Raw genomic sequence first — 14,329 nt, 5'->3', positions numbered from 1 at the left:
TCATGATTACACGTTATTTTCCGTGTAATGCATTTGTATGGATGACTACATTTTCTGGATCTCTTTATGAAATATATCTGTAGACCTGTCTATTTGGCCTCTGTCGTGGATCTAGCGCCACCTGTCGGTCCTCATGGTCTCAATAGGTAGGTTAGTCAATATCATACAAAGGATCATAAGTGACAAAATAAGGATGATTAGATAGCCAAAGTGGTATTAAAGACATATTGGGAATTGTGGCAAGGCCTGTTGAACACTTCAAATGTTCTCTTTCTTTTCAATCATAATGGAAGACACTCAGACTGTATTGTATACTGTATTAGTACTGAATGAGAGCTAGTCAATGTACTACAGAGTGATATAATGTATTCATTTATTTGTTATTTCTTATTCGATCACTTTTGGCTTCTTGGCGGTCACAATACATTCAGTTTCTGGTTTTAATGATAGCGCAGTAAACAAATCACACAAGAATATCACATTTCATACAAAATCTAAATATACTTTTATAAAACATTTAGACATCTACAGTCATTTAATAGAGTCCTCTCTTGTTTCATCTGGCATAAAATTCACTGAGAAAGAACATGAAAACATCTGTTAAAATACATATTTCCTTTCATTACAGTACTTAAAATATCTTAATTTACCACAAAACACATACAATAATACTTCTGCCTCATGGGTTGCTAAAAGAGAGAGGGGAAGTTTTAAAGTGTAACACACATCACCATCTCTCCCAGTGGATCCCAACGATTTTACATGGCTTCACTCTCACCTTCTTTCCTTCATGACCACTGACAGTGTCCACCATATTGCTTTCACCTCTTCAATTCTTTCAGTTTGGGGGTGAGAAAGCAAAGGACACATGGAAAGGTAGCTCTATAAGAGTATTGGCTTCTTCTCCCGTGTGCGGTAAAGCTAACTGCATCTCATTAGTCTAAAGTGGCTTCTTTTCCTTGTCTCCTTTACTTCATCAGATGTGAAAGTGCTGGGCAGACCGTTTTTAGCAGATTCACGGTAGGCATGGACAGAAGGAATGGAAAGGGAGAAGTAGAAATTGCGAAAAGAGAAGAGGTCGGTGAAACATGCAGAGTGATTGGTTGGCTTGGATGTCTGCATGGGGCTGAGGGGAGGTTACTGAGTAGGAGAATGGGAGAGAGTTCCTGGGCAGTCCCCAGAATCAGCAGTGGGAATCCAGTGTATTACTAACATGACAGTAGAATGCTAATATTCATGGGTTGCACATTTCGTCACTATTGTTTTGAACATTCATTTTATGGTTGATGCCCGACTGCGCATCAGAGAATGGAAATTAACCTTCTTATGATGGTATAAAAGGTCAGCCATTTTGGGAAGGGAGTTGATAAGCCAGTTCTGTGATAAGATATTGTGTAAAACAATGAATTTGAAGATTATCTGCACAGTATGTTTATCTAACTAGCCAACCATTTTAAGTGGAATGATTCCAATATTTTGTCAAATTAACTGCCAATATGCCAACATTCCATACAAACAATGCTGTCAATCAATAGCAATACCCTGACAAGTTGCAAATGCAACAAGTACTGATTTTGTATCATATAACACATATAGCTTTTGAAGGAATCAATAATTTAGACATTTATTGTCTGTTTATATAATATATATTCATTCTATAGGCTATAGAGAATTGTAAAAAAAAAATCCCCATTAACAGTATAATTATATGACAATGTTTTACACAATTTCTGCTAAACCACGTCTTACTTTTATTTTCTTGCTTAAGTAAAATCAAGATTATGCCTCTACTGCCATTCATTCCAATTAGACTGTTTTGGATTTCTCCCTGACCAAAATAGCTGCCATTATCATCCCATTCTGGAACTTTGAGGGTTTATGACATGGCTCCTTTTAGCAATTTAATAGGATCTGTATGGAGTGAGGGACCTAATCTCCAAACCTTTTGAGGTGCAGTGCAAGCTCATTCTCAGAAACCCTGTCTGTATCCATTCTCTGTTGTCGGGAGCGTGAGGGGATCAGATATGTTTGTTCATCGAACTTTTATTTAACCAGGAAAGACCTTTGAGGTTGAGCAGAGGGGTATACTACGATGCAAACTAGATCTATCTACTCAGTGTTTTTTGAAGCTAGCCAGCTTCAGTTAGCTTCCAATTCCAGCTCGGGCTTCAACCGTTCTACAACGGTGGATATTGCTCGTCCGCCTGCCGCTAACCCTAGCAGGGTTGTAACTGTGCGTGCATGTGACTAGTCGAACCCCAAACTCTTCATTGAGACAATGTTGAAACATCAATTCATGGGCAAGTCAGTGCCACATTTTCATTTGTGCCAAAATCAAAATTCAGCAGGATATTATTTGAAATCGACTTTCAGAAGTGACGTTTTGATTTCTTTCTTTGGTGTGGTTATCAATGCATGAGCACATTTTCTCCCCACTCCATCAATAAAATACTTTTATAAAGTCATACAACATTTTTACTGTGTGTGATGTCTCAAATGCATTTGTCATTAATAAAATGTGATAGGTATTTTAACATTAGGATTTTTTACACGCAAACATTTGACTAATAAAATATTTAATCACTTGTCTTCCTCAAATGATGTGGATGATGCAATCTTTGAGGGAGAGGGAATCTGATTTCATTGGTCCTTAACTCGTGGCTCAGACACTTAAATGTCTTTTAGTTAGACTGGCCCAGAGAAGGTTAGATCTGAAGGGTTAGTTGACATAAATGTACCTGGCTAAAAGGTGAGACACTTTCGTGGTACCAGTTACCCAAGTTGAACTCAGAGGAGACCTCGCTAACTCCTCAAACTACATTCGTAGTATAGGGCTCTGGATATGACCTCCATGTTTGTATTTGTGTTTGTATGGGGGGATTGGTGTGTGTTTGTCTTCAAATCCGATTCCTCCTTGAGGCTTTCTTAGAATAGACTCTCCCGGTCTGCACCCCTCTGGCTGGTCATCCTTTAGAATATGCTCTGTCTTCTGTTCTTTCCTCGACCTGGGTTTGGTAAAGAGAACACGGGCATGACATGACTGAACATGACCTGGGTTTGGTAAAGAGAACACGGGCATGACATGACTGAACATGACCTGGGTTTGGTAAAGAGAACACGGGCATGACATGACTGAACATGACCTGGGTTAGGTAAAGAGAACACGGGCATGACATGACTGAACATGACCTGGGTTTGGTAGAGAGAACACGGGCATGACATGACTGAACATGACCTGGGTTTGGTAGAGAGAACACGGGCATGACATGACTGAACATGACCTGGGTTTGGTAAAGAGAACACGGGAATGACATGACTGAACATGACCTGGGTTAGGTAAAGTGAACACGGGCATGACATGACTGAACATGACCTGGGTTTGGTAAAGAGAACACGGGCATGACATGACTGAACATGGTTTATTTCCAGTAGTCGTTTCGTATTGTTGTGATGGTTTATGGACGTAATATGTGTTGCACTGTGTTGAGAATGTACCTGGAGGCTGGAACACTGAGCTGCGGTGGCCTGGGTCTTTCTGCAGTTGAATCTCTCTGAGGGAAAACACTGAGGAAGCTAAGGTGGGGGGTGAGAAATATTGGTCAATGGTGTTTTCTGCACATAATGCACAAAACAAATTGCCACTTAATACATCATCCTCAGCACATGACTGATGTCAAATACATCTGTGTGTGTGTCTTACTGTCTACAAGGCTGTGGATGTTCTCTCCCAGGCTGAGGAAGTAGGGGTGTCTAAGAGATGCTTCAGCCGAGACTCTGGTCCTAGTGTCATACTGAAATAACACAGAGATACACACTTAAAACCAGAATAGCGGTTTGGTATACAACACTAGTGGTTACAGGTTGGTGTAGGAGTGGTTTCTTACCAGGAGTAGAGCAGTAAGCATGTCAATCCCCTCACTATCCAGCCTGGAGAAGAAACACAGTACTTGTTTAGTTGTGATTTATGTTACATGAGCAAGTGGTTGGTAAGTGGTCTTATTGTGGTTGTGTAACCTGGGCACGTGGTTGATGAGTGGTTGAGGTCTGTACTGGGAGAACATGTAGGATCTGAACTCATCATTATTGGAGATACCTGGCCAGCTGTCCTCGGTTGGTGTACCTGAGAGAGACGGGAGAGGGTCATTCTTCATATTCTATGTCTGTATGTATTTGAATCCTCACTACTTACCCCAGCAAGATGGCTCCCTGTGGTGTAAATGAAAGAATATAATTACCAATGAGTCTGAAGACTAAGTGCAGCTCCTCCTTCACTGTGGAGCCGGGGAACATGGGACGACCCGTCGCCATCTCAAATAGAATACATCCCACGCCCCTTTTAACACAGAAAGCACAGACACACATGATTTAAATGGAAAGTGAAGGGGAACATTTGACATAGCAGCAGACTTTAAAGTTGAGTCAAGACTGATCTACAAATCACCTTGCGTCATAAATAAATACTCAGTATTATTTGTAGGTCAGTCAGTCACCATTTACCCATGATGCATCATGGATTTGCTGCTCACAAAACACAGCCAAATTGATCTTTGGAGACTAATGCCTGAAGGATGGTGGTAGTGTCTTGAAAAATTAAAGGAGAGCCACACACTCTAGGAGCTCAGATGCAATAATGTAATAACCTAATAACCAACGTTTCGACAGAAGTGCTGTCTTCATCAGGGTATAATGACAAACACTGTGGGTCACTAGTTTTATATAGTGTCAAAGGACACACAGGTGTCTGTAATCATGGCCGGGTGTGGCCTGATATCATTGGTTAATCTTCAGATATAAAAATAACATTCCAAAAACATAAATGGATAGCATACGATCATAGATACAATTCAGCCATATGGGACTACAAACATTTACAATAGCAAATCGCAATCACAAGAAAGTCTTCAGATCAATGTCTACATTGAGTCCGAAGGGAGCAAGGGTCTTTAAATGAAAGATCCAGGCAGCCTCTTGTTTTAACAAATTGTTTTGGTCACATCCTCTCCTAGGGAGGGTGACATGTTCGATGCCGATATAACGTAGGGACGAAATCGAGTGGTTTGCGTCCAAAAAGTGGGCTGCAACTGGGTAAGTCGAGTTTTTGCACCTAATGGTGCTACGATGCTCCGCGATTCATACTCTTAATTCGCGTTTTGTTTTACCCACATAATTTTTACCACAAGGACAAGTTATAAGATAACTGCCTTAGTGGAGCACGTGATAACACCTTTGATTGGGATCTGTATCCCTGTTTGGGGGTGTTTGAAGGATCTACATTTACCAGTTAATCTCTGAGATTTCTGCCCCGCAAGAATATGATCAAAGGAGGGTCGAAAAACGCATTACCGATACTGTCATCGGATCTTAGAATGTGCCAATATTTGTGAACGATTTCCTTAATTTGTTCAGAGCACTTTGAATAGCGGGTAGTTAGAACGCAAGAATGCTTCTTTTTGCGAGACTGTCCTTGAAAAAGATCATGTCTCGGTTTGTTTTGAATTTTCTCAATGGCAGTATTAATCTGACCATTTTTGTACCCTCTCTACTTTAATTTTCTTTGCGTCTCTTTCTGTCGAAATGTGATTCGTTTTTTGCTAATTCTTTTGATTCGACAGAATTGGCTGTAGAGCAAACTGTTTTTCAAGGGAATCGGGTGACAACTATCAGCCCTCAACAAACTGTTACGATCAGTGTATAGAACATTATCCTCACAGAAGATCAAGAAACTGATTTGACGCGTGTCAGATTGCATAGTAAATCTCAGATGATCAGAACAAGATTTAAGAATAGCATGGAATGCCTGGAGCTCTTTGACATCACCCCTCCATCAATATGCCGTTGCCAAATAGTGATGTTCGGCAAGAAAGTATTTTTGAGAGGATTGAAAATGGACTGTTTCTCCATGTAACCCACATACAAATTAGCATGGTTAGGAGCCATGGGGGATCCCATAGCAGTACCCTTCGTCTGAATAAAGCCATGGGGGATCCCATAGCAGTACCCTTCGTCTGAATAAAGCCATGGGGGATCCCATAGCAGTACCCTTCGTCTGAATAAAGCCATGGGGGATCCCATAGCAGTACCCTTCGTCTGAATAAAGACATGGGGGATCCCATAGCAGTACCCTTCGTCTGAATAAAGCCATGGGGGATCCCATAGCAGTTCCCATAGCAGTACCCTTCGTCTGAATAAAGACATGGGGGATCCCATAGCAGTACCCTTCGTCTGAATAAAGCCATGGGGGATCCCATAGCAGTACCCTTCGTCTGAATAAAGACATGGGGGATCCCATAGCAGTACCCTTCGTCTGAATAAAGACATGGGGGATCCCATAGCAGTACCCTTCGTCTGAATAAAGACATAAAGAAACATGAAATAGGTGTGTTGTGTACTATTTCAGCCAATGTTATAAAGCATGCACTGGAAGGTATCACGTTGCAGAAGAAAATGTTCAATAGCTTCAATACCGCCCTCATGTGGAATATTAATGTATATTAACTCAACATCAAAAGTAACTAACAAAGTATTCTCAGGAAGAGGATCAAGAGATTCAATGATAGAGATCATACTGCTGGTGTCCTTTACCAAGGAGGGGAGCTGTTCTGCATGTGGTCTAATCAAAAATTCAACAAAAAATGATAAAGGTGCCGTTTCTGCATCAATGCCCGCTGCAATAGGGCGCCCTGAGGTTTTGTAACATTCTTGTGTAATTTCGGCAAAGTATAAAAAGTAGCAATTTTAAGTGTTGAATAGCCAAAAAGTTGTTATTTTTTTGGTTATCTGACCAGAACATAAATACCCATCCTAAGACGGTAAAGATCGTGTTCTGAAATTGGGAAGTAGGGTAATTTCTGAGTTTCTTGTAAAAAGGTGTTGTCAAGCAGTTGTCTGACACTCTTATACATGAACAGTCCTATCCATGAGTACATCCAACCCACCCTTATCAGCAGGGGGGTAAGGACTGACATAACGGATTGTAAATCAAGCAAAGCTTGTTTTTCATCCTTAGATAAATTATGGAAAGAGATGTACTCCTGTTTGTTCTTAAGGAGATGAACAACATATTTTTCAACAAGTCTGCAATATGTCTCAATAGAGTGATTGTGATTGGATGGAGGTACAAAATAACTCTTACCTCTAAAAGGAGTGGGAGTACCTGCAGGTGAGCAACCTACTGGTTCAGTAGAAACATCATGATTAGGGGAGCTGAAGTATTCCCTTAAACGGATGTTTCTTAACTTGAACATGTCAACCTTAACATCGAAATCGTTGCACTGAGTTGTAGGCACAAAGGATAACCCTTCATAAAGCAAGGAGACATGTGCAGGGCTCAATATCTTGCTTGATAAATTGAGGACACTCAGTCCCGTGGGTTCTGGGACCGTGTAAACGGTCCCCTCTGGTAGTGTCTCCATGGAAATAACAAACCCCTGGAGAGACACACACACACTGATGGAATCATAACATTACATCACATGGGAGCCAGCATGCGCACACACACAGTCTTGTTTTGCTAAACTTGTGGGGACACACAATTGACTCCCGTTCAAAATCCTATTTTCCCCAACCTTAACCCTCAACCGAACACCTAAATTTAACCTTTAACCCCTAGCACTAATTCTAAACCTAAATCCCTTAGAAATAGCCTTTTTCCTTTGGGGGGTTTGTTTACTATTCTTATGGGGACATCTGGTCCACATAAGTATAGTTAAAAATGTCCACACACACTAATCTGCCCCACCCCTGCGCGCGCGCACACACACACACACACACACACACACACACACACACACACAGCAAAAGGTTCGTCGGTAGAACAGAGACACAGACACACATCAAAGACTGTGTGTAGGGATCACGAGCCGGCCTGTGTAAGAGGCAGGGTGTCAGAGTACACCGCTTCCCTTTGTTTATCACTGAGGGTGTCTACGCCGATGGAGACCCATCGACTGATGAAAGGAATGTTTTGCAAATGAGTTTATGAAAGGTTCTGTATTGTTGTGTTGCTGGATAATAGCCTTTGGAGATTCAAGGTTAATGAATGTGATGCAGAAATGATCACCATGGTGATTGCTCACATCAAGAGTGGTGGCTTACATGCGAGTTAAGTAAAGGAACAGCTTAGCTATGTTGCTGTGACGATTCATAGTGTGGTAAACATATCTAATCAAAACATGTTCTCCCTCATTTAGGTTTTCACTCTGGTAGTGTTAATGAAGGTTAAAACTTCTTCAGGATCGGTGGGTCCCCTGCTGGATGATTGAGCTTACGTAGGCTAATGCAATAAGCATGAGGTTGTAAGTAACAAGAACATTTCCCAGGACGTAGACATATCTGATATTGGCAGTAAACTATAATTCTTGTTAATCTAACTGCACTGTCCAATTTACAGTAGCTATTACAGTGAAAGAATACCATGCTATTGTTTGATGAGACTGTACAGTTTTGAACATGAACAGTTATTAATAAACAAATTAGGCACGTTTGGGCAGTCTTGGTACAACATTTTGAACATGGATGCAATGGTTCATTGGATCGGTCTAAATCTTTGCACACACACTGCTGCCATATAGTGGCCAAAATCTAAATTGCACCTGGGCTGGAATAATACATGATGGCCTTTCTCTTGCATTTCAAAGATGATGGTATTATCTTTTACCAGATCTAATGTGTTATATTCTCCTACATTCCTTTCACATTTCCACAAACTGCAAAGTGTTTCCTTTTAAATGGTACCAAGAAAATGTATATCCTTGCTTTAGGGCCTGAGCTATAGGCAATTAGATTTGGGTATGTAATTTTAGTCGAAAATTGAAAAAAAAAGAGAGGCCGATCCTTAGGGCAAGGTGAGACGTCTGCGTCTCACAGCCTACAGGAAATGGAAATGCGCAACGCCAAATGCTAATAGTACTCGCTAAAACTCAAACTTTCATTAAAACACACATGCAGGGTACTCAATTAAAGCTACACTCGTTGTGAATCAAGCCAACATGTCAGATTTTTTAAAATGCTTTTCGGCGAAAGCATGAGAAGCTATTATCTGATAGCATGCAACCCCGCAATACCGGAAAAAGACGTAAACAAAGGAATTAGCGTAGCCGGCGCTACACAAAACGCAGGAATAAAATATAAAACATTCATTACCTTTGACGAGATTCTTTGTTGGCACTCCTATATGTCCCATAAACATCACAATTGGGTCTTTTTTTTCGATTAAATCCATCCATGTATGCCCAAAATGTCCATTTATGAAGCGAGTCAGATCCAGGAAAAAGCAGCTTTACAAAACGCTACGTCATTTTTTTAAATTAAAAAAGTTGCCGATAAACTTAGACAAAACACTTCAAACTACTTTTATAAGCCTACTTTAGGTATTAGTACACGTTAATAATCGATCAAATTGATCACGGGGCGATCTGTATTCAATAGCAGCAGTTCTTGAAATGAAGCTCCGTTTTTCTCTCTCCATAAAGTTCATGATGTGTACTTGATGACAGGCAGGGTCTATTTCTCATCTGACCAAGGATTAAAATCAATGCAAATGACAGTACTGGCGACATCGTGTGGAAGCTGTAGGCATTGCAACCTCATCGCTATCTATTTTCCCTTCCCATTGACAATACAGGCAACTGGCGGAAGGATATCATTTTTTTGTTTTTGTGAACAGTTTTCCTTGGGCTTTCGCTTGCCCCTCACGCTCTGTTATAGCCACAGACATGATTTAACTAGTTCTATAAACTTCAGAGTGTTTTCTATCCAACAATACTAATCATATGCATGTGCTATATTCCTGAGTAGCAGGACGTTGAAAATTTGCGCGATTTTTAACAAAATGTTGAAAAAAAAGACCCGAGCTCCAAGAGGTTGGGGTTTTAAACAATGTGACACTGAGTAGGTTTGTTGAAATGCCTCTGTCTCTGTGAGTCAGAATGGAGGTGTGTGTGTGTGTGTGCGCACGCTCGCATATGCGTGTGTATATGTGTGGAATGTACTCACCACATGTCGATGGGTGTAGAGTACTCTGTGGTACCCAGCAGTACTTCAGGGGGGCGGTACCATAGAGTCACCACCTCATTGGAGTAGGTCTTAGTTGGCACAGACTTGGCCCGGGCCAGACCTGACCAATCAAACAAACAGTCATGAGCTGGATCTCAAAGAGGGAGCATTTTATCTACTGATCTGGTCTTCTATCTACATGCAGGATACGTGTTGAAAAGGTTAGAGATAATATTAGGTCTGGGGCAATACCAATTTCGCAATTTTTGTTTGTATGCCAAGAATAAAAACAGGAAGCAGACCAAACAATCTGTAGGTAAATGAATGTGTGCTATAGCTTGGAAAATAAATAAATTACTCTGGATGACAACATACTGCTGTTTGTTTCTAACATTAGGGCAGTTTTCCTAAAGAAGTTAAATCGTGTTTTCTTTCCTTGACACGATACTAAAGAGTAACGTGATGGTATCGTCCCAGCCCTAGATAATATAGAGGGAGATCTGTAACTAGGTTACCAATGTCAGTGTATCTGTATGGTGAGACTATCTGGTGTGTGTGTGTGTGTGTGTGTGTCATACCGAAGTCTGCTAGTTTGAGCTCTCCCTTGTCATTGATGAGCAGGTTCTGAGGTTTGAGGTCTCTGTGAAGGATCTTCCTCTTATGGCAGTAGGACAGACCACGTAACAACTGGAACATAAAGATCTACAGAGAGAGCGAGAAGGAGAGGGGGCAGAGAGCGAGAGGGAAGGAGAGGGGGCAGAGAGCGAGAGGGAAGGAGAGGGGGCAGAGAGCGAGAGGGAAGGAGAGGGGGCAGAGAGCGAGAGGGAAGGAGAGAGGGAAGGAGAGAGGGAAGGAAAGCGAGAGGGAAGGAGAGCGAGAGGGAAGGAGAGGGAAGGAGAGCGAGAGGGAAGGAGAGGGAAGGAGAGGGAAGGAGAGCGAGAGGGAAGGAGAGGGGGCAGAGAGGGAAGGAGAGGGGGCAGAGAGGGAAGGAGAGCGAGAGGGAAGGAGAGGGAAGGAGAGCGAGAGAGAAGGAGAGGGAAGGAGAGGGAAGGAGAGGGGGCAGAGAGGGAAGGAGAGGGAAGGAGTGGGGGCAGAGAGGGAAGGAGAGGGGGCAGAGAGGGAAGGAGAGGGGGCAGAGAGCGAGAGGGAAGGAGAGGGGGCAGAGAGCGAGAGGGAAGGAGAGGGGGCAGAGAGCGAGAGGGAAGGAGAGGGGGCAGAGAGCGAGAGGGAAGGAGAGGGGGCAGAGAGGGAAGGAGAGAGGGAAGGAGAGGGGGCAGAGAGGGAAGGAGGGGGAAGGAGAGGGGGCAGAGAGCGAGAGGGAAGGAGAGGGGGCAGAGAGCGAGAGGGAAGGAGAGGGGGCAGAGAGCGAGAGGGAAGGAGAGGGGGCAGAGAGGGAAGGAGAGGGGGCAGAGAGCGAGAGGGAAGGAGAGGGGGCAGAGAGGGGGCAGAGAGGGGGCAGAGAGGGGGCAGAGAGGGAAGGAGAGGGGGCAGAGAGGGAAGGAGAGGGGGCAGAGAGGGAAGGAGAGGGGGCAGAGAGGGAAGGAGAGGGGGCAGAGAGCGAGAGGGAAGGAGAGGGAAGGAGAGGGGGCAGAGAGGGAAGGAGAGGGGGCAGAGAGGGAAGGAGAGGGGGCAGAGAGGGAAGGAGGTGGGGGCAGAGAGGGAAGGAGAGGGGGCAGAGAGGGAAGGAGAGGGAAGGAGAGGAGGCAGAGAGCGAGAGGGAAGTAGAGGGGGCAGAGAGCGAGAGGGAAGGAGAGGGGGCAGAGAGCGAGAGAGAAGGAGAGGGGGCAGAGAGCGAGAGAGAAGGAGAGGGGCAGAGAGCGAGAGAGAAGGAGAGGGGGCAGAGAGCGAGAGAGAAGGAGAGGGGGCAGAGAGCGAGAGAGAAGGAGAGGGGGCAGAGAGCGAGAGAGAAGGAGAGGGGGCAGAGAGCGAGAGAGAAGGAGAGGGGGCAGAGAGCGAGAGAGAAGGAGAGGGGGCAGAGAGCGAGAGAGAAGGAGAGGGGGCAGAGAGGGGGCAGAGAGCGAGAGAGAAGGAGAGGGGGCAGAGAGCGAGAGAGAAGGAGAGGGGGCAGAGAGCGAGTGAGAGAGAAGGAGAGGGGGCAGAGAGCGAGCGAGAGAGAAGGAGAGGGGGCAGAGAGCGAGCGAGAGAGAAGGAGAGGGGGCAGAGAGCGAGCGAGAGAGAAGGAGAGGGGGCAGAGAGCGAGCGAGCGAGAAGGAGAGGGGGCAGAGAGCGAGCGAGAAGGAGAGGGGGCAGAGAGAGAAGCCATAACGTCTCTGTCTGATGATGATTAACGGTGTTCAGTAGGCTGGACTAACCTTGACATTGTTCATGCACATGAGGTTTCCACAGTTGTCCAGGTACTGTTTCAGATCACTGTCCTGAGAGACACACATGCACACATTTTCAGAACTTTAACTTGTAAGTAAAACAAGCAGATATAACACAGGTTATTATACTGATCATGAAGTATTTGAAAGGTGTGTACTACTCACCAGGTACTCAAAGACTAGAGTGAGGGAGCGTTCTGTGTGTATGATGTCATGCAGCGTGACAATGTTGGCATGTTTTAGGTTCTTCAGTAGAGACACTGCAGAGACGCACAGAGAAAATGGTTGGATGCTGCATGGAAGAGTGAGGACATCCTAATGACATTTTAGCGCCACTGGGTGGTGGTGTTCTGCTCCTGAGTTCTTCTGAAAAGCTACTGTAGTAAATCTGAGACAAAAACCCTGTTGGTACAGTATGTGTTTTGTGAGAAGAGGTTAGGAGAGGTTTGACGGTTGTATTAGTCTCTCTAGATGGACATGATGCCTCCCACAATGTACCAATGTTCCAGCATACACGTCTGTACTTAGACCGCCGTCAGTTTGGAAGAGAGGAAAGGCTGGAGTTGGCCCAGAGCCCTGCCGTAAACATTTCCAGCAGCTAGCTAGATGGAGCTTGCCGAAGATATTTTCCACGAGTCTATTCTGCAAGCGAGTCGTTTGCATGCGCTATGACGTTAGTGTTACAAGCTTACAACCACTGACTGGACAGCTCGTCATCAAGCTCGAGACCCTGGGTCTCGACCCCGCCCTGTGCAACTGGGTACTGGACTTCCTGACGGGCCGCCCCCAGGTGGTGAGGGTAGGCAACAACATCTCCTCCCCGCTGATCCTCAACACTGGGGCCCCACAAGGGTGTGTTCTGAGCCCTCTCCTGTACTCCCTGTTCACCCACGACTGCGTGGCCATGCACGCCTCCAACTCAATCATCAAGTTTGCGGACGACAGAACAGTGGTAGGCTTGATTACCAATAACGACGAGACGGCCTACAGGGAGGAGGTGAGGGCCCTCGGAGTGTGGTGTCAGGAAAATAACCTCACACTCAACGTCAACAAAACGAAGGAGATGATTGTGGACTTCAGGAAACAGCAGAGGGAACACCCCCCCCATCCACATCAATGGAACAGTAGTGGAGAGGGTAGCAAGTTTTAAGTTCCTCGGCATACACATCACAGACAAACTGAATTGGTCCACTCACACAGACAGCATCGTGAGGAAGGCGCAGCAGCGCCTCTTCAACCTCAGGAGGCTGAAGAAATTTGGCTTGTCACCAAAAGCACTCACAAACTTCTACAGATGCACAATCGAGAGCATCCTGGCGGGCTGTATCACCGCCTGGTATGGCAACTGCACCGCCCTCAACCGTAAGGCTCTCCAGAGGGTAGTGAGGTCTGCACAACGCATCGCCGGGGGCAAACTACCTGCCCTCCAGGACACCTACACCACCCGATGCTACAGGAAGGCCATAAAGATCATCAAGGACATCAACCACCCGAGCCACTGCCTGTTCACCCCACTGTCATCCAGAAGGCGAGGTCAGTACAGGTGCATCAAAGCTGGGACCGAGAGACTGAAAAACAGCTTCTATCTCAAGGCCATCAGACTGTTAAACAGCCACCACTAACATTGAGTGGCTACTGCCAACACACTGTCAATGACACTGACTCTACTCCAGCCACTTTAATCATGGGAATTGATGGGAAATGATGTAAATATATCACTAGCCACTTTAAACAATGCTACCTTATATAATGTTACTTACCCTACATTATTCATCTCATATGCATACGTAGATACTGTACTCTATATCATCGACTGCATCCTTATGTAATACATTTATCACTAGCCACTTTAACTACGCCACTTGGTTTACATACTCATCTCATATGTATATACTGTACTCGATATCATCTACTGTATCTTGCCTATGCTGCTCTGTACCATCACTCATTCATATATCCTTATGTACATATTCTTTATCCCCTTACACTGGGTATAAGACAGTAGTTTTTTT

The 14,329-nt window shown here is 44.4% G+C and overlaps 1 protein-coding gene across 1 annotated transcript in view; it reads right to left on the bottom strand.

Annotated features, from left to right (window-relative positions):
* Window positions 1-349: 349 nt before the first annotated feature.
* LOC109874709 (cyclin-dependent kinase 18-like) overlaps window positions 350-14,329 on the bottom strand; it is a 56,910-nt gene continuing 42,930 nt past the window's right edge. The window contains exons 7-16 of the mRNA XM_031818153.1: window positions 12,483-12,577; window positions 12,306-12,368; window positions 10,572-10,695; window positions 9,994-10,114; window positions 4,236-4,333; window positions 4,015-4,120; window positions 3,885-3,927; window positions 3,701-3,791; window positions 3,496-3,573; window positions 350-3,005 (exon numbers count right to left, since the gene is read on the bottom strand). Coding sequence (XP_031674013.1) covers window positions 2,971-3,005; window positions 3,496-3,573; window positions 3,701-3,791; window positions 3,885-3,927; window positions 4,015-4,120; window positions 4,236-4,333; window positions 9,994-10,114; window positions 10,572-10,695; window positions 12,306-12,368; window positions 12,483-12,577 — 854 coding nt within the window. The 3' untranslated portion in view covers window positions 350-2,970. The remainder of the gene's footprint in view (window positions 3,006-3,495; window positions 3,574-3,700; window positions 3,792-3,884; window positions 3,928-4,014; window positions 4,121-4,235; window positions 4,334-9,993; window positions 10,115-10,571; window positions 10,696-12,305; window positions 12,369-12,482; window positions 12,578-14,329) is intronic.

This window comes from Oncorhynchus kisutch, linkage group LG1, assembly GCF_002021735.2.
Source record: "Oncorhynchus kisutch isolate 150728-3 linkage group LG1, Okis_V2, whole genome shotgun sequence".
Taxonomy (NCBI): Eukaryota; Metazoa; Chordata; class Actinopteri; order Salmoniformes; family Salmonidae; genus Oncorhynchus; species Oncorhynchus kisutch.
Note: the sequence above shows the minus strand (reverse complement) of the source record. Positions and strands in the feature narration are given on the sequence as shown.